Source organism: Mauremys mutica, chromosome 10 (genome assembly GCF_020497125.1).
Source record: "Mauremys mutica isolate MM-2020 ecotype Southern chromosome 10, ASM2049712v1, whole genome shotgun sequence".
NCBI classification, from domain to species: domain Eukaryota; kingdom Metazoa; phylum Chordata; order Testudines; family Geoemydidae; genus Mauremys; species Mauremys mutica.
Window position 1 is genome coordinate 15,532,983 of NC_059081.1, and position 20,809 is coordinate 15,553,791.

At 43.4% G+C, this 20,809-nt stretch overlaps 1 protein-coding gene across 2 annotated transcripts in view; it reads right to left on the minus strand.

The window, feature by feature from the left end:
* The window catches only part of DPP10 (dipeptidyl peptidase like 10), a 416,863-nt gene that overhangs the window by 313,036 nt on the left and 83,018 nt on the right, over positions 1–20,809 (minus strand). For both annotated transcript variants that reach the window (XM_045032139.1, XM_045032140.1), the window contains exon 2: positions 17,421–17,535. In XM_045032139.1, coding sequence (XP_044888074.1) covers positions 17,421–17,535 — 115 coding nt within the window. The remainder of the gene's footprint in view (positions 1–17,420; positions 17,536–20,809) is intronic.

A 20,809-nucleotide genomic window follows, 5' to 3' on the forward strand; every position in this document is an offset into this window, starting at 1 on the left:
CCCAGTCGACAGTACCAGAATAAACATATTGTACATATCTGGTATAGTATCTAACAAGCTATGATTCTTTTCCTCCCCCATGATCTTAATATTATGGTATTTGGAATTTAACACAAATGCTATAAGAAGTCTCTTGGAAAATTTAGGAATCAGTGGAGATTCATAGTATGAACAAGCAATGTAAAATGAACAAGTTCCTGCACTTTTCTATAGTTGTATTTTTTACTTCTTCAGTCCTGATTCTCTTTTAACAATACGTAAGATATCACCAGTTCTGCTTGTATGCCTCATTATCAATATAATGAATATCTGCTCCAATTAGTTCTACAAATTCAAGTTTTATTTCATGTCATAATAAAAATCCTTGAAATTTGTGTTTTTTTTTTATTTTAACACTGCTTATATCCTTTACAAAAGAAAATGAAAAGACAATGTCTCTATTAATGTCAAGGTGGGTGAGGTACTATCTTTTATTAGACCAATTTCTGTTTGTGAAAGAGAGAAGCTTTTTAGCTTACACAGAGCTCTTCTTTTTATTATTTGTATTAATGTAATTATTTGTATGGAACTAATGTCCCAAATTCTTATGACAAATAACTTATCTCATTCAACATTTGTTCTTCTCTTGGGAACAATAAGTAGGATTTGAATTACTGTTTGAAACTTTAGAAATACACAGAATGTATTGTTGTGACACCTGTTTAGTTCTAGGTACTTGGCAGGAAATTACGTGCCCCACAATGCAATTAAATGTGCTAGTTAACTGCAATCAAAAGATATTATTTCTGTTGAACAAAGCAATATGCAGTACTAGACTTAGCCATACCTAGACAACATTACAAATGATAATGAGGAAACGTTAAGAACTAGCCGTGAGATGCACATTGTGAGGAAAACAAGTTCTGCCAAAGATATGCACAAGGTTATATGGAACTCAGCAGATGGGCAAGGTAAAATCCAGATTGACCACATGATTATTAGTAAAAAGCATAGAAGATAATTGATGGATGTTAAAGTCTACAGAAGTGCCAAGCATGGCAGTGATCATGAACAACTAATGGGAAAGGTTAAGTGATAGTGCAAAGCAAAGATGGGTGCAACTGGAGCCAAATTTGATCTTGATAAGTCAAAGGATAGCTCTGTGAGGGAGGCATACAAGATGATGCTTGGAGGGCATTTCAGGCCATTAATTTATGATGAAGAAATGTCACTACAGAACAGATGGGAAATATTATAGCAAGCAGTACAAAATACAGTGGAGGAAGTTATTGGAAGGCGGAAGTAAAACATGGGAAAGCTGGACAACAATGAAACAAGAACATTACAAGAAAAGTGTAAACAAGGCAAGACTGCTAGGAAAGAGGAAGAAATAAGAGTGCAAGGCAGTGAAGATTGAACAAGCAAAAGTGCTGGAAAGAAGAGGCTCAACAACTACAAGAGGCATCAAGAAAACAAGACATCAGAACAATATAAAAAATGGTTAAGCTGTATGGACACACAGTCAGGCCAATGATGCAAGTCATCAGAAAGGCTACTGGTGAACTGACAACAAATGCCAAAGAGGTGCTGGAAATATGGAAGGAGCATTTTAACAAAGTGCTGAAGCCTGTATTTCATCCAGATGCGAGCATTCTAGACATGCTGGATGAACAGGGCAGTTTGCAGCGTAGAATGGCTACCAGCATGGAACCACCATCAGAAGAAGAAATAGAGAGAGAAGTAAGGCAGCTAAAAATGGGAAATCTACAGGATTAGACAATGTAACAGCTAAACTGCTAACAGCTGGCAGGACAAGCAATATTCAAAGCATTTGGAAAAAATATATTATAGGGTATGGGAACAAAAGGAGATACCAATGACTGGCTAAAGGCAATAGTTGTACCAATTCAGAAAAAAAAGAGATCCTACCAATGTGAATAATTATAGAGCCATAAGATTATTATAAATATTGGGAAAGCTATTGTCAACAGATTAAGGCCACTTTTAGAGGAAGCGATAGGTAAGATTTTGTGCAGATTCAGACTAGGAGTACTTGTGGCACCTTAGAGACTAACAAATTTATTTGGGCATAAGCTTTCGTGGGCTAAAACCCACTTCATCAGATGAATGGAGTGGAAAATACAGTAGATAGCTAGACAGATAGACAGACAGGAAAAGATGGGGGTTGCCTTACCAACTCTAATGAGATAAATCAATTAAAGTGGGCTATTATCAGCAGGAGGAGAAATCACCAGACTAGGCTTGATTCATGCTTTGACAGTTGATGGAAAAAAGGGACAATGGAGATTTAAGATGTTTGCTGTTTTCATCAACTACATGAACGTATTCGATTCAGTTTGGAGGAAAACATTATGGAAAGCCACAAAATCACATGGTTTACCATACAGGATATCTGCAATTATAAAACTGCACAAATCCTCTAGTACTGTCAGAATTGATGGAAAATTAAGAAACAGGTTCAAGTAAAAGTTTGCAGCAAAATAATCAGCAAAGAGTCCTGTGGCACCTAATAGACTAACAGACATATTGGAGCATGAGCTTTTGTGGGTGAATACCCACTTCGTCGGATGCATAAAATAAGTTGGCTGTATATTGGAAAAGGGAAAACAGATAAAGCGTTGAAATGCAGCAGCAAAGAAGTCATAGAATAAGTACAATTTTATGTATATCTAGGAAGCTTAACCAGTTCCACCAAGGATTAGATTAAAAGGAGGTGTTCTTTAGATACAAATGCTACATAGAATTTGGTTTTTATCCATCCATAATTTCACCATTACATTTCATACCAAAGTGAAAACGTATCAAACCAGTGTACTTAACAGCATTACTCTCTGGTCTGAAAGCAACTGCATTAAATGAAACACATCAGAAGGCTGTAACAATGACAGTTCTTTGGAAGAGAACTGTCATATAATAACACACATAAGCAAAAATCTCAGTTTACCTAACTAGTTTTAAAAGCTTTTATAAAATAATAATAAATAATTAGAATAAAAATATAAATGATTTGCTCATGAAATTGAGGGGTGGACAGCACTGGCTCGAGACACCAGGCAGGTGTGATGCAAGCTTCCTCTCAAAGCTCTCTTTATGTCCTTCATTCCTGACCTGCATAAAATCCTTTTTTTTCCAGTCCTAGATCTTTGCAGAGCAGATTCTGCTAATTACACAAAACTGCGAAGTTTCTTAGGGATATCATAGCAACTGAGATGACAATACTGGTTTTCACTTGTGTGACTTGAAGTGTTAGCAAAGACCAGTGTAAGGGGGGACATACATTCTAATAACATAACATAATGTTAATCCATGTGTTGTAGAGGGTCTTTTAAAAAAAAATCTTTGCCTCTGAAGACTTTTAAATACTTCTTCAAATTTTCCACTGTTAACAATAGGTTTTCAAATGTAAGGGCCAGAATTGACTTTAATTGCTCTGAGTTTCAGCATAATTCTTTCTAGCTTTTGCCATCCCCTTGAACAATAAATCCTCTCCTTGAAAAGAAAGAAATATACTTCAGTTACTAGAATGGCTTTGGGTATATCATGACATACATGTTCCCAAATTTACCTCTCTCGATCCCCTGAAGAATCCGCTCCCCTCTAACTGGGGTTAGATCAGCCCAACTCATCTTTTCCAATATGTTCCAAATGGGAGACAACCAAATGATTGCTTTTGATCATTGTTTTTAGTGCTCTGCACTGCATATCAGCCAAGCATACATAGAAATCATAGAAATGTAGGCGTGGAAGGAACCTTGGTAGGTCATCTAGTCCAGTCCCCTGCACTAAGGTAGGACTAAGTATTATGTAGACCATCCCTGACAAGTGTTTATCAATCCTATTCTTAAAAATCTCTAATAACAGAGATTCCACAACCTCCTTAGGTAATTTCTTTCTGCTTAACTATTCCTACAGTTAGGAAGTTTTTCCTAAAGTCTAACCTAAATCTCCCTTGCTTCAATTTAAGCCTATTACTTGTTGTCCTGTCCTCAGTGGTTGAGGAGAACAATTTATCACCCTTCACTTCATTACAGATTTTACATATTTCAAGAATACGATGTCCCTGCTGCCCCCAGTCTTCTCTTCTCCACACTAAACATACCCAGTTGGCTTTTTTTTCCAATCTTTCCTCACAGGTGACATTTTTTTAGACCTTCAATCATTTTTGTTGCTCTCCTCTGGACTTTTTCCAATTGGTCCACATCTTTCCTAAAGCATGCTGTCCAGAACTGGATACAATACTCCAGCTGAGGCCTTAGCAGTGCTGAGAATACTGGAAGAATTACTTCTCATGTCTTGCTTAAAACACTCCCGCTAATACATCACAGGATGATGTTCACTTTTTTTTTTTTTTTTTTTTTTTTTTTCACACAAAAGTATTACATTGTTGATCCATATTTATTTTGTGATCCACTATAACCCCCAGATCCATTTCTGCAGTATTCTTTCCTAAGCAGTCATTTCCCATTTGGGCAACTGATTATTCCTTCCTAAGTGTAGAACTTTGCATTTTTCCTTACTGAATTTCATCCTATTTATTTCAGTTTGTTAAGATCATTTTGAATTCTAATCTTGCCCTCCAAAGCACTTGCACCCCTCACAGCTTGGTGGTATCCACAATCTTTAGAAGTGTACTCTCTATGCCATTTTCTAAATCATTTAAGAAGATATTGAACAGAACCATATTAGCACAGATCCTTGTGAGACCCCACTCAATATGCTCTTCCAGCACGATTGTGAACTATTAATAACTAGTTTGACCATAATTTTCCAGCTAGTTGTGTACCCAACTGTCATGGGTCTACCCTCACTTGAAACTGGGCAGTTTCAAAGTGAGGACCCGCATGTCACCATGTCAAAGGTCTCACCCCCACTTGGAGCTGTTCGGCTCCAATGTGGGGACCTGACTTGGTTTCCCTCTAAACTAAAATCCTAGTTTAGATCTAGTAAGCTGCCACCATGTCCTATGGGATCTCACCCCCACTTTGAGCTTGTGGGTTCAAAGATGGGGACCCGCAGGTATTCTGCCACCATGTCCTATGGGATCTCACCCCCACTTTGAGCTTGTGGGTTCAAAGATGGGGACCCGCAGGTATTCTGCCACCACCCTAACCCTTAGGGTGGGGTTCCTTCTCGCTGCCACCGCTCAATTAAGAAATGTGAATTGAGACACAGTCCTTCCCCAAAATCCTAGGGGATTCCAAGAGCCCCAAATCCATGGAGTTCTTACACCCAGGAGAAACAAACCATTCCCCCTGCTTCCTCCCCCCCTCCCTTTTCCTAGGAGAGATACCGGGATCCAACTACAGAGGGATACCTCCCCCTCCCCTTTCCCTGAGAATCCACCCAAGGAAAGACCAACAAGTCCTTAATAGAAAAGAATTTATTAAGAGAACAAAAAGAAAGTACAGAATCTCTATGAGCCCAAGCTGGACACTCATAGGGTATAACCTTATCAATCTCTGGAGAGAATCCCCTCTCCCCCTTTTCTCAGTAAAAGCAATATCAGCAAACAGGAATAAAGCATTTCCTTTAGCAAACACACAATTGCAAATATAGAAATCAAATCATAAGACTAATTCGCCTTTCTAATTAATACTCACTATTAATTAGTAGAAACTACTCCAGGAGAACTTGGAGACATGACTGTCTTCTGTTAGATCCAAAAACAGTTCTCACTCAGACAAAGGCTTCCCTCCACAGAGATTTGAAAAAATCTTATCTCTGATTGGTCCTCTGGTCAGGTGGTCACCAGGTACTACATGTTAACCCTTTACAGGTAAAACAGACCTTAACCCTTAACTATCTGTTTATGACACCAACTTACAGTCGGTTCATCTAGGCTAGATTTCTCTAGTTTGTTTATGAGATGGTTATGTGAGATAGTAGCAAAAGTCGAGATATATCACATCTACTGTTTTTCCCCATCTAAAAGGTTTGTTACCCCATCAGAGAAGGATATTAGATTGTTTGGCATGATTTGTTCTTGACAAATCTTTGTTGACTGTTATTTATTGCTTTATTTTCTTCTAGGTGCTTACAAATTGATTGTTTGATTATTTGCTCCATTATCTTTCCGGGTACCTAAATTAAGATGACTGGTCTATAATTTCCTGAGTTGTCCTTATTCCCCTGTTTATAGATAGGTACTATACTTGCTCTTTTCCAGTCCTCTGGGATCTCTTCCATCTTCCACGAGTTCTCAAACATAATCGTTGATGGCTCAGAAATTGTTTCATCCAATTCCTTTAGTATTCTAGCATGTATTGCTGACTTGAAGACATCTAACTTGTCTAAGTCATTCTTAACCTGTTTTTTTCCTAGTTTAGCTTCAGATCCTAACTCATTCACACAGATGTTCACTGTATTAATCATCCAATCACTGCTAACCTTTTTAGTGAAAACTGAAACACTTCGGCCTATCCTGTCACTGGTCTTCCTCTTGAATCTCAGAATTTTACAAATACATTTCTTGTTTACCCTAGATAGATTGAGCTCATTTTATGCCTTGGCTTTTCTAATTATGTTCCTACATGTTTATGAGGTTTTGGGGGGGGGGTTACATTCATCCTTTTGTAATTTGACCTAGTTTCCACTTCTTGTACTTTTTTTTTTTTTCTGAGTTTCAGGTCATTGAAAATCTCCTGGTTAAACTAGAGTGGCCTCTTCCCATACTTCCTTTCTTTCCTATGCATTAGGATAGTTTGCTCTTGTGCCCTTAATAGTGTCTCTTTAAATACATGCCAGCTCTCCTGAATTCTTTTTTCCCTTTGCTTGCTTCCCATGGGATCTTGCCTACCAATTCTATGAGGCCTTGTCTACACTACAGGACTATTTCGAATCTACTTAAGTCGAATTTGTGGATTCGACCTTATGAAGTCGAATTTGTGTATCCATACTAAATACACAAATTCGAACTTCTGAGTCCACATTCACGGGGCCAGCGTCGACTTTGGAAGCGGTGCACTGTGGGAAGCTATCCCACAGTTCCCGCAGTCCCCGCTGCCCATTGGAATGCTGGGTAGAGCTCGCAATGCCTGCTGGGTGAAAAAATGTGTCGAGGGTGGTTTTGGGTAACTGTCATCATTCAACCGTCAATCACGCCCTCCCTCCCTGAAAGCGCCGGCGGGAAATCTGTTCGCGCCCTTGTCTGGTCGGTTACAGCGCGGACGCCACATCACTGCGAGCATGGAGCCTGCTGCGATCATCGCTGCACTTATGGCCGTTGTCAACTCCTCGCACCTTATCGTCCACCTCTGCAACAGTCAGCTGCTGAGAAATCGGGCGAGGAGGCTCCGGCAGCGCGGTGAGGAGAGTGGCGCAGACCTCTCACAAAGCAGGGTACGCCGCGCCGTGGAGATCATGGTGGCAATGGGTCACGTTCATGGTGTGGAACGGCGATTCTGGGCCCGGGAAACAAGCACAGACTGGTGGGACCGCATAGTGCTGCAGGTCTGGGATGACACAGAGTGGCTGCGAAACTTCAGGATGCGTAAGGGCACTTTCCTTGAACTGTGTGACTTGCTGTCCCCTGCCCTGAAGCGCCAGGACACACGCATGCGAGCAGCCCTGAGTGTGCATAAGCGAGTGGCCATTGCTCTCTGGAAACTAGCAACGCCAGACAGCTACCGGTCAGTAGCGAACCACTTTGGCGTGGGCAAATCTACCGTGGGGGTTGCTGTCATTCAAGTAGCCCACGCAATCGTTGAGCAACTGCTCTCAAAGGTAGTGACTCTCGGAAATGTCCAGGTCATCATAGATGGCTTCGCCGCGATGGGATTCCCAAACTGCGGTGGGGCTATAGATGGGACTCACATCCCTATCCTGGCACCAGCCCACCAGGCCAGCGAGTACATTAACCGAAAGGGCTACTTTTCAATGGTGCTGCAAGCTGTGGTGGACCATAGGGGACGTTTTACCAACATCAACGTCGGGTGGGCGGGCAAGGTTCATGACGCGCGTGTGTTCAGGAACTCTGGTCTGATGCAGATGCCTACAGTGATCCTCGGGGACCCGGCCTACCCGCTAATGCCCTGGCTCATGAAGCCCTATACAGGCGCCTTGGACAGTGCGAAGGAATTCTTCAACTACCGGCTGAGCAAGTGCAGAATGGTGGTGGAGTGTGCTTTCGGACGTCTCAAGGGGAGATGGCGGAGCTTACTGACTCGCTCGGACATCAGCGAAAAGAATATCCCAGTAGTTATTGCTGCTTGCTGTGTGCTCCACAATCTATGTGAGAGCAAGGGCGAGACCTTTTTGGCCGCTTGGGAGGTTGAGGCAAATCGCCTGGCTGCTGTTTACGATCAGCCAGACACCCGTGCCGAGAGAATATCCCAGCGGGAAGCACTGTGCATCAGGGAGGCTTTGAAAGTGAGTTTCCTCGCAGAGCAGGGTAACCTGTGACTGTCCACTTGATTTTAAGAGAGCCTGATCATGGGCCTGTGTCTGTATGTGTCCAGTTAGATCTGAGCTCACAAACCCGGTTCTCCAAGTTTCCCCCACTTCCAAAGCACGTTTTAAAACTAATGAAATGTTACAGTAATTAATCATAAATCTTTCGTTGACTTTGCATTTCTGTTTCTTGGTTGAAACATGTAAGCATTCTGTGCTGGGTAAGGTGTGCACTGATGTACAGACCGCTTGTCCAAAACAGGACGGACAGCCTCCTGCTCCTACATAGGTCTGTGGGGTGGGGGACGGTTTACGGTGGTTGTGCATGTAGGGGGAGGGTTGCAGGAATGGGTGGGTTTGCAGGAAGGGGCGAGGGGTGCCGTCTTTGGATAGGGGTTTACATGACGGCTGTGGGCTGTGGGTTTGGGCGTTGGAAGGGGTGAGGGGTGTGGGGGAAGAGTGAGTATCTGCCCCTGGATGAGGGCTCTTTTTGGGGCTCAGGGCACCGGGGAGGATCGTGGCTACGGTCGAAGTGCATGTGAAGGGAAGCCTGCCTTTACATTCGGGGATGGCAGGCACCAGGACCCTGGACAAGCATACACATCAACGAAAGACCCGGGGCAGCATACACCACACAGACTGACCCTGGTGCCTAGTGACTGCAGTCTGTGTGTGCCCTGCAGTTGACCCTGCACCCAAGTCTGTACCATGGTACTGTGGGCTATGCACTGCAATTACAATCCCCCCCCCCCCCACACACACACCCCCACAGAAAGTCTTCTGACACGAGAAACGTGACGGAAACAGTGAGTAACACCAAACCGCTTTTAATAATGTAGTACACAGTGGGGGGTTTAAACTTGGAGTTGGGACTGGTTGATGCTGTAAGGAAAGAACTTGTACAAATTTACAGCGCGAGAAGTGTCTCGAACATTAGCGGTCTGCTGCGGTGCAGGGACAGTTCTCACGGCCCCTACCGCCCCTCCTTCTTGTAACTTTGGGTGAGGGGGGGACAGGACTTCTTGGCGTTGGAGGGCAGTTGCAGATGCACTGCAGGGGGGCTCTCTCCTCCTGCCTGCGGTCTTGCAGAACATCTACAAGGCGCCGGAGCGTGTCCGTTTGCTCCCTCATTAGACCAAGCAGCGTTTGAGTCGCCTGCTGGTCTTCCTGCGCCACCTATCCTCCCGTTCCATGTGTGTGCGATGCTGCTGACACAGGGTGTCCCTCCACTGTCTCTGCTCTGCCGCCTCCGCTCTGGAGCAGGCCATCAGTTCCTGGAACATGTCATCCCTAGTCTTTTTCTTTCGGCGTCTAATCTGAGCCAGCCTCTGCGAGGGGGATGCCGGGGCAGTCCGGGAAAGAGCCGAAGCTGTGTGATGCGAAAAAGTAGGTGATTTCCTTGAACACATACATGTTTGCCAACACTAAACACAGTCTAGTCAGTTTCAGTTAACAAGACCAAAGAGGGAACCAAGTCTCAGGAGATCTCAGAACTAGTCCGAGATTTCGGAATACGCTCTCATTGGCGGCGCCATTGCACTGGACAGCGCACAAGCGAGGAGACAGCTGCATCCCTCTTGCACAAAGTCCTGGTAAGCCTTACAGTACATACTGCTTATCAGTTAGTGGTTAGCTGTGCTCTCCTGCTAAAGGAAATGTGCAAAGCAGAAAGGATGAGCCTTTTGCAGCCCCTCCCGCCAGTGCACGGGAACGATCAATGGATGCTTGTTCTCTGTGGCCTCTCGCACGTGGCTGTTAGGCGAGGGTCGTTGTTATGCAACCTAATTGTAAACCATTAACAATAGTAACACTACACTAATTGCCCTACTTAGATGCAGTATTTGCAGAACGAGATCACCCTGAGGCGGGTCACTCGTGCCCAGAAAGACAGGATGTTACGAGACGCACTGCACAGACCAGGACCATATGCAGCAATGCTAGTCGAGGCAATGGTTCCACTCTATATTCGGATGTCCTGGCGTGGAAGAGTCTGCTTCCACGGAGCACCCAACAAGGCACCTCTTCCGACGAACCTCATGCGGAGGCTTTGCGAGGAACTGAGTGACACCTTCGTGGAAATGTCGCTAGAGGATTATTTTTCTATCCCCATTTGTGTGGACCTTCTCTTCATATAGTTTAATATTTAGAATTTTGTAAATACAGTTTCTATTTTTTCTATAACAATGTTATAAAAAATAAATGTTTATACGTGTGTAGCACTTACCGCCTGATCCTTCCCCTGATTCCGAGTCCGGGTTCACAGCAGGGGAGGGTTGGTAGGGGATCTCTGTGAGGGTGATGAAGAGATCCTGGCTGTCAGGGAAAGCGGGAGTGTGTTCGCTGTCGCCTGCGCCGTCCTCAAAAGACCCTTCCTCATCTTCCCCATCGGCGAACATCGAGGAGGAACTGTCCCGGTACACTATTCCATCCTCGGAGTCTACCGTCACTGGTGGGGCAGTTGTGGCAGACCCACCTAGAATGGCATGCAGTGCCTCGTAGAAGCGGCATGTCTGGGGCTGTGCTCCGGAGCGTCCGTTTGCCGCTCTGACTTTTTGATACCCTTGTCTTAGGTCCTTGACTTTCACGCGGCACTGCATCGCATCCCGGCTGTATCCTTTCTCTTTCATGGCTTTCGAGACCTTCTCGAAGGTCTTTGCGTTCCGCTTGCTGGAGCGCAGCTCCGAGAGCACAGACTCCTCGCCCCACACAGCGATCAGATCCATGACTTCCCTGTCAGTCCATGCTGGGGACCTCTTTCTATTCTGGGATTGCCCGGACTCCTCTGCTGGAGAACTCTGCATCGTTGCAGGTGCTGCGGAGCTCGCCCCGATGTGCAACCAGAACGTCAGATTCAAAGTGCCCAGACAGGAAAATGAATTCAAATTTTCGCGGGTCATTTCCTGTGTGGCTGGGCAGAGAATCCAAGCTCGGACTGCTGTCCAGAGCGTCAACAGAGTGGTGCAGTGTGGGATAGCTCCCGGAGCTACTAAGTTCGATTAGCATCCACACCAAGCCTAATTCGAGCTAGCCGTGTCGAATTTAGCGTTACTCCACCTGCCGGGGTGGAGTACCAAATTCGAACTAAAGAGCCCTCTAGTTCGAATTAAATGGCTTCCTGGTGTGGACGGTTGAGCGGTTAGTTCGAATTAACGCTGATAAATTCGAATTAAAGTCCTAGTGTAGACCAGGCCTGAGTTTGCTAAAGTCTGCCCTCTTGAAAGTGTCTTTATTCTGCTGTTTTCCCTTCTACCATTCCTTACAATCATGAACCTCATCATTTCACAATCACTTTCACCCAAACTAGCTGCCTTTCACCTTCAGATTCTCAACTAGTTCCTCCCTGTTTGTCAGAATCGCCTCTTTCCTAGTTGTTTTCTCCACCTTCTATAATAAAAAGTTGTCTCCAAGGCATTCCAAGAATTTGTTGAATAATCCAAGCCCTGCTATCTTATTTTCCCAAAGATGTTGAAGCCCCCCATCTGCACCAAGTCCTGTGCTTTGGATGATTATGTTAGTTGTTTTTAAAAAGTCTCATCCATGTCTCCCTGGGTAGGTGGTTTATAGGAGACACCCTACCATGACATCACCCTTGTTTTCTATCCCATATATCTTAACCAGGGACTTTCAGCAGGTCTGCCTCCCACTTCTATCCCAGCCTCAGTGCAAACATATACATGTTTTATATATAAGGAAACACCTCCTCCCTTTTCTCCCTGACTGTCCTTCCTGAGCACTTCTATACCAATATTTCAGTTGTGAATTATCCCACCATATTTTTGTGACGCCAATTATATTTGTGATTGTTCACTAGTATTTTTAGTTCTGCCTGTTTATTCCTCATACTCCTTGCACTAGTATGCAGACATCTAAGATGATTATTAGATTTCTGCTCTATATTCCTCCTTTGTCCATCCTGCAATTTCCCATTTCCCCACAGATTCCTACCCTTCACCCAGATTTCTATGTTTTGGACTTATCTGTGAGCATTTGTCTTCTGCCCCATCAAATCTAGTTTAAAGCCCGTCTTAGCCAGTCTGTATCTGAAGATACTCTTCCCCATCCTTGAAAGGTGGACCCCATCTCTACTTGGAACAGGACCCCATGGTCAAGGAAGCCAAAGCCCTATTGGCAACAGTATTTGTGCAGCCATACATTCACCTCCAGAATATGTCTCTCTCTGCCGGGACCCCTACTCTTGACTGGAAGGATCAAAGAGAACACCACCTGTGCCCCCAACTCTTTCACCCTTACTCCAAGAGTCCTATAGTCACTTCTGATCTGCTCAGAGTCATATCTTTCAGTATCATTATTGCCCACTTGAGTGAGCAGCATGGGGCAATAGTCTGAGGGCCAGATGATCCTCAGCAATCCTTCCACAACATCTCAGCTATGGGCCCTGGCAGGCACCACATCTCCTGGGATGCCAGCTCAGGCCTTTGCCCCCTTTAGAAGGGAGTCACCAACCACCATTACCCATCGTTTTCTCTTGAGCCTGGTGGCCACAAGCCTCCCAGCCTTGGGTGTACTTAGTGGATATCTCCATAATACAGGGAAAGCAGCACAGTCTAGCACTCCAGCATGCTCTGTTCAGCCACCTTTCCTCCCAAATGGTAGCCTCGTCCTCTTTTCTCCTTTCCCAGACAATCTGGCCACCTTCCTGTCTGAGAAGCAGCTCTAAGCTTCTGTGCCTGCTATCATTCAGCCCATTCTCTGCCTACTTTTTAGCTCTTTTCCACTGGCCAGATAATCTGACTCTTTTACTTGCCCAGATAGCACCTCTACTTGTCCCTTGGTTATGAGCTATAGGAATTTTTCACAGCCTGTTTACACTTTCTTCCAGTTCCATAGTGTGTAAATTAAATCAACATAACCACAGGCTAAGGGAGACTAACAGGGCTGTTAGGGGTCTAACTTAAATTTGGTCCACCATATCTAAGCTTTCCAGTGTGATGATTCAATTAATGCTGAATTAACCTAAACCTCAAGTACTAAAATATGCAAATGAATTTGTAATATCCAATTACTGACTATATACATATTGATTCATAAACTATACTAGATAATTATGCAAAAAATATACAAACGTAACTGAATGAAAATGAATCAGGAAAATATATAGCTTCATCAATGGTTTGCAAATTCCAAGGCTATGCAACTTAAAAAGCACATTCAGATACAAACCAAATGAATAACATTTCCAATACAGAATATTTTCAGACCAATATTTACCACTGATATATGCTTCTCAGTTCACTTATTTTAAAGAACCTCTGTCTGATTGGGAGAAATCAATGAGATTTTTCTTTTCTCTGCAGCATATGTTGCCTTCTATCTGGGCTTCTATCCCTGTAATGTTTGCTATCCCAACAGAAAAAGGATTTCCTCTAAAAATATTTCTTGGATAAATTAGAATAAAGAAAACTTGCAGCAAAATCAAACCATCCATGTGTAGGAATTTACATTGCCCAGGACTTGATTAATAGGCATATTAATATTATTTTTGCAAATCAGTTGTTAAATAAATAGCTTCAGTTCTCTCTGATTTATTGTGTGTATATGACAGTGAGAGATACATATACACTGATGTGGCTGAGTATAAACATTTCATGTTCAGTATTAGCACATTTTAAACCAAGTTTTCTGTATATACCAAGGGATCTGAAAATACACTAGGAGGCAACCACACATGACTGAAGCCAAGGGGGATTTTGACTGCGTGTATAATGGCAGGTCCCAACTTTGCATCAATTACGTCATCCTGTGTCTGCTTTGGATACTGAAATTCAAGTAGTCTGGGATGGTCTTCCAAGAAGAATGATTGCTAGGCAGAGACAGGCTCCACCTCACGAAGAGAGGGAAGAGCATCTTTGCAAGCAGGCTGGCTAACCTAGTGAGGAGGGCTTTAAACTAGGTTCACCGGGGGAAGGAGACCAAAGCCCCGAGGTAAGTGGGGAAGTGGGATATCGGGAGAAAGCACAAGTAGGTGAGTGCAAGAGGAGAGGGCTCCAGCCCCATACTGGGACACCAGGACGATCAGTGAGTTATCTTACATGCCTATACACAAATGCAAGAAGCCTGGGGAACAAGCAGGGAGAACTAGAAGTCCTGGAACAGTCAAGGAATTATGATGTAATTGGAATAACAGAGACTTGGTGGGATAACTCACATGATTGGAGTACTGTCATGGATGGATATAAACTGTTCAGGAAGGATAGGCAGGGCAGAAAAGGTGGGGGAGTTGCGTTGTATGTAAGAGAGCAGTATGACTGCTCAGAGCTCCAGTATGAAACTGCAGAAAAACCTGAGAGTCTCTGGATTAAATTTAGAAGTATGAACAACAAGGGTAATGTCGTGCTGGGAGTCTGCTACAGACCACCAGACCAGGGGGATGAAGTGGATGAGGCTTTCCTCCAGCAACTAACAGAAGTTGCTAGATCACAGGCCCTGGTTCTCATGGGTGACTTTAATCACCCCGATATCTGCTGGGAGAGCAATACAGCAGTGCACAGACAATCCAGGAAGTTTCTGGAAAGTGTAGGGGACAATTTCCTGGTGCAAGTGCTGGAGGAACCAACTAGGGGAAAAGCTCTTCTTGACCTGCTGCTCACAAACAGGGAAGAAATAGTAGAGGAAGCAATAGTGGATGGGAACCTGGGAGGCAGTGACCATGAGATGGTCGAGTTCAGGATCCTGATACAAGGAAGAAAGGAGAGCAGTAGAACAGAGACCCTGGACTTCAGAAAAGCAGACTTCGACTCCCTCAGGGAACTGATGGGCAAGATCCCCTGGGAGAATAACATGACAGGGAAAGGAGTCGAGGAAAGCTGGCTGTATTTTAAAGAATCCTTATTGAGGTTGCAGGAACAAACCATCCCGATGTGTAGGAAGAAAAGTAAATATGGCAGGCGACAAGCTTGGCTTAACAATGAAATCCTTGCTCGTCTTAAACACAAAAAAACAGCTTACGAGAAGTGGAAGATTGGACAAATCACCAGGGAGGAGTATAAAAGTATTGCTCAGGCATGCAGGAGTGAAATTAGGAAGGCCAAATCACACTTGGAGTTGCAGCTAGCCGGAGATGTTAGGAGTAACAAGAAGGGTTTCTTCAGGTATGTTAGCAACAAGAAGAAAGTCAAGGAAAGTGTGGGCCCCTTGCTGAATGAGGGAGGGAACCTAGTGACAGAGGATGTGGAGAAAGCTAGTGTACTCAATGCTTTTTTTGCCTCTGTCTTCACAGACAAGGTCAGCTCCCAGACAGCTGCACTCTGCAGCACAGTATGGGGAGGAGGTGACCAGCTCTCTGTGGAGAAAGAAGTAGTTCGGGACTATTTAGAAAAGCTGGACGAGCACAAGTCCATGGGGCCGGATGCACTGCATCCGAGGGTGCTAAAGGAGTTGGCCGATGAGATTGCAGAGCCATTGGCCATTATCTTTGAAAAATCATGGCGATCGGGGGAGGTCCCGGATGACTGGAAAAAGGCTAATGTAGTGCCCATCTTTAAAAAAGGGAAGAAGGAAGATCCAGGGAACTACAGGCCAGTCAGTCTCACCTGAGTCCCTGGAAAAATCATGGAACAGGTCCTAAAGGAATCAATTCTGAACCACTTAAAGGAGGGGAAAGTGATCAGGAACAGTCAGCATGGATTCACCAAGGGCAAGTCATGCCTGACTAACCTAATTGCCTTCTATGATGAGATAACTGGCTCTGTGGATGAGGGGAAAGCAGTGGATGTGCTATTTCTGGACTTTAGCAAAGCTTTTGATACAGTCTCCCACAGTATTCTTGCCAGCAAGTTAAAGAAGTATGGGCTGGATAAATGGACGGTAAGGTGGATAGAAAACTGGCTAGATGGTCGGGCTCAATGGGTAGTGATCAATGGTTCCATGTCTAGTTGGCAGCCGGTATCAAGTGGAGTGCCCCAAGGGTTGGTGCTGGGGTCGGTTTTGTTCAATATCTTCATTAACGATCTAGAGGATGGTGTGGACTGCACCCTTGGCAAGTTTGCAGATGAGACTAAACTGGGAGGAGTGGTTGATACGCTGGAGGGTAGGGATAGGATACAGAGGGATCTAGACAAATTAGAGGATTGGGCCAAAAGAAATATGATGAGGTTCAACAAGGACAAGTGCAGAGTCCTGCATTTAGGACGGAAGAATCCCATGCACTGCTATAGACTAGGGACTGAATGGCTGGGCAGCAGTTCTGCAGAAAGGGACCTAGGGGTTACGGTGGACGAAAAGCTGAATATGAGTCAACAGTGTGCCCTTGTTGCCAAGAAGGCTAATGGCATTTTGGGTTGTATAAGTAGGGGCATTTCCAGCAGATCGAGGGATGTGATCATTCCCCTCTATTCAGCACTGGCGAGGCCTCATTTGGAGTACTGTGTCCAGTTTTGGGCCCCACACTACAAGAAGGATGTGGATAAATTGGAGAGAGTCCAGCAGAGGGCAACAAAAATGATTAGGGGGCTGGAGCACATGACTTATGAGGAGAGGCTGAGGGAACTGAGATTGTTTAGCCTGCAGAAGAGAAGAATGAGGGGGGATTTGATAGCTGCTTTCAACTACCTGAAAGGGGGTTCCAAAGAGGATGGATCTAGACTGTTCTCAGTGGTAGAAGATGACAGAACAAGGAGTAATGGTCTCAAGTTGCAGAGGGGGAGGTTTAGGTTGGACATTAGGAAAAACTTTTTCACTAGTAGGGTGGTGAAGCACTGGAATGGGTTACCTAGGGAGGTGGTGGAATCTCCTTCCTTAGAGGTTTTTAAGGTCAGGCTTGACAAAGCCATGGCTGGGATGATTTAGTTGGGTTTGGTCCTGCTTTGAGCAGGGGGTTGGACTAGATGACCTCCTGAGGTCCCTTCCAACCCTGAGATTCTATGATTAGTCAGAAGTAAAACGTGCAAAGACAAGAGTTGTTACACTTATAAGTCATTTTCAAGATTACATTATGAATCAAAATATCTTCAGTAAGAGATTACATTTTATATTATATATATACAGAAAGAGAGAGAGAGAGAGAGAGAGATTACCTGGGGTTAAAAGAATGACAGACATAGTGATGAGTGAACATACAACTAGAATCACCAGCAGCGCAATTGCAATTCCCTTCCAATTCCTCTGCGGAGGGCTGTTACTTCCAAGCTCCTACAGAGATTAAACAAAAAAAATGTTTCATAATTACATATAATCCCAGAATAATGTATTAATACAAGAAATGATTCTGCAGATTGTTATAATCACACTATATGTGAGCTGATTATCATCCTTCTCCTCTCTGTAGTTCATTTAATTATTCAAAAGTACGTAATTCCTAGATCTTTTTAAATAGAGATGTCTTTTTAAAACAATTTTATTTCCCTAAGAGACAATCAAATTGACCTTATACAAGCTGTCCAAAATATGACTGGTGTTAATGTGTGCTGAACATAAACTTCAGGACAATATCAACTGGCACTTTTACAAGATAATTACAGAAATAAAGAGTGGCAATTTACTGTAATTCTACCTAAAGTGGTATGGACCATAAAGGTTTAAATACACAAGCTTTTAATGTATAATGTTAAACTTCTTTTTTGTAATGAAAAACCACTTACAAAACTGCCAAAGGTTCAAAGTATTCCTTCTTAAACTGAACAGCATTTCTTCCTCTATACAGTAGTTCATCTGCAAATTGCTCTCCTATCACTCATAAAAATCAACAGTAGCTTGTAACAATATTAAATGAATGCTTCTGTTAACTACTGCTCCATGTAAGCATATATTCTCCTTTGGTTACATGTGTAGCTCCTGTTAACATTAGCCAAATGGGACTTTACGTTTGTCAACGGAAATAATGCATAGCTTCTATTTTGTCTAGGATTTCATACTGCACCATCACTGTCTTGCAGAATAGAAAAATACATCAAGGTGATACATGGTTGGTATTGCTCTCTCCCTTCCCCACATGAAACAGCATTTTCTCCATCTGCATCTGGCAAGACAAGTTCCAACTTTTTCTCTCTGATATTGACCTTAACACAATTATCTAGGCCTTTGTCACCTCAAGATTAGATTGCTATCATACATTCTATGAGGGATTACATTTTGGGAGCATTTAGAAGTTGAAGCAAGTGCAGAATGCTGTGATCTATTTACTGAGTTGCACCTTGGGAGCACATTAAACTGGTGCACCATAATATTCACTGCCTTTCAATAAACTCCTGAGTAGAACTTGAGGTGTCAGTTTTAAATTATAAATGCCTTAAATGGTTTGGGGCCTGGACACCTGAGAGGCTGTCTTTCTCTGTGACATATGGTCATAGACGAGATCAGCAGAGCCACCTGAGATGGAGTATTCATGGAATAAATGAGAGGAAACTGGTGACATGGTGAGGGGTCCTTGGTTTTAGAATTTGCTCTCCCTGACCCACCAGTGCCCAGATTTGTTAAACTTCTGGCCATGTTGCTAAGCCATCTTTTCTCTCTCTTTTTTTACTCAGGCTACTAAGGAGGGAGCAGACTGAGGGATGAGCATGGTTCTATTCACGGATAGTCTTTTAGCATTCTTTTGCTTGTTTTAGCCAATGGGGTAGTCACTCAGGGCAAAGAATGGGTGCAGCTTACTATAATTTATAACTTCAAATAAATACTAAGACTTTTTTTGCACATGCAGAAGATTGTTTCTGAACAAGTTTGCAAACATCTGAGGCAAGAAAGGTGTTGTGACAACCCACATTCTTTGATACAAACAAACCACATGGGCCTCATGGGATCTTAGAAGGGTCTTTCAGCACCAAAAGCAGAAGCCTTTACTGCCCAAGCCAAAGGAGAACTCCCTTAGCGGTGAGACAGTAAATAATAGGTTGGATACTTAATAAGAGAAGTCACTCAAAGGAGTCACATTCTCTCTTTCCCTCATACTCATACAAGGGCAGTATATTTCATACTTCCCCAAGTCAGACAAGGCCATCCCAAATGTCTAAGGTCCATAAGAGTCCTAACCCAATGCTTTTGACTTGTGTGTTATATGTATATGTCAGACATGATCCAACATAATGTACACGGCTGCCTGTGAGCATATTTATAGGTAATGCAAGGAAAATCACTCTCTCTGTCCTATAACAATACATACAGCATACTCCTTGAACCAATCTTCACAATTTTTGCCTTTTATTTTTTTGTAATTTCCTTTCCACAATTTAGCACCTGAGAAAATATAAAGACCTCTTCTTGCTCAGGTCCAGTCTTATGAAAGAAGTCAGTTTAAATACTCCAATTTAGCACATGTGCCTTGAACAACTGTGAAACACTGCACAAGGGCAGGGTGAGGAAAGCAATAGGCAAGCAGTCACTTTTATGCTATTAATGTAAATATTTGGACTAGATCTTACTCTCACTTCATGAGTACAACCCCACTTAATTCAAACCAAGTTGCATACACATTAAATGAGATGGGAATTTGACCTCAGAGCTTTCAGTTCCTGACACTTCACCAACAATTAATGTTCAGTCCAGAACAGATGGACTAGCACAGCTCCCCTATGTGGTAGTGAGGACTGCTAATCCCACTTTTTGTATTGTAAAAAAAACACAGTTTAACCACTTCATAGGTGCCAATATGTAGGTGTCATTTTGTTGTACTTACTGCATACAGATCACACTTCACACCCCACAAAAAAATTAAGATATATGGCTCTGTGAGTCCAATATTGGTGGACAGAATTCTTAAGAGTGAATTCCAGCATAACAAACCCTTTTTCTCCACTTTCACCAATAGACATAAGCAATTTAAAATTTGGAGAAACACATAATTATCTTCACACTTAAACTAACAGAAAGGACTAGGAGAGGCAGAGTTGTACTGAGGAAACCTGATTTCGAATCACATTGCCTTCAAAGGTTAACTTTCATTGCCTCACCACCAAAAGAGGGCAGATTTTCAGAGTCTTGCACATCAGTTTTCCTGACCGCAGCAGAAATCAATGACAAAATCAGGATACAAATGTACTCGACTCCAGATTTTTAAAGCATGGCTGGGAACAAAGAGCACAAAAGCAACCCACTCTTGGAGAATCCTTAGGCCCAGCACCTCTACTCTAGGTCAAGAGAAGGCTCAGCTGACTCAGTGTCTTCCAGGTACCAACCTAGACCCACAAGCCAAAACTGCCTACAGCTTTTTTTTCTGCAGCTTCTTCTGACTCATTGCAACTGGTTAAACACATATCGAAGCTGCTCCTGGCCCCCGCTGTAGGTGCATGGCTTACTAGGAACGTCTAGATCATTAGCTTCACACCACCACCTCTTGGTGCAGAAATTTGGGTTATAACATCAAATTCCATTAAAGGAACCTGAGTGATGAGACCAGAGTTGAACTGAGTTCTCGGGGAACTGAGTGGAAGAGGTCTCGGAGGCTATCCCAACAATCAGCCCCTTTTGTAAC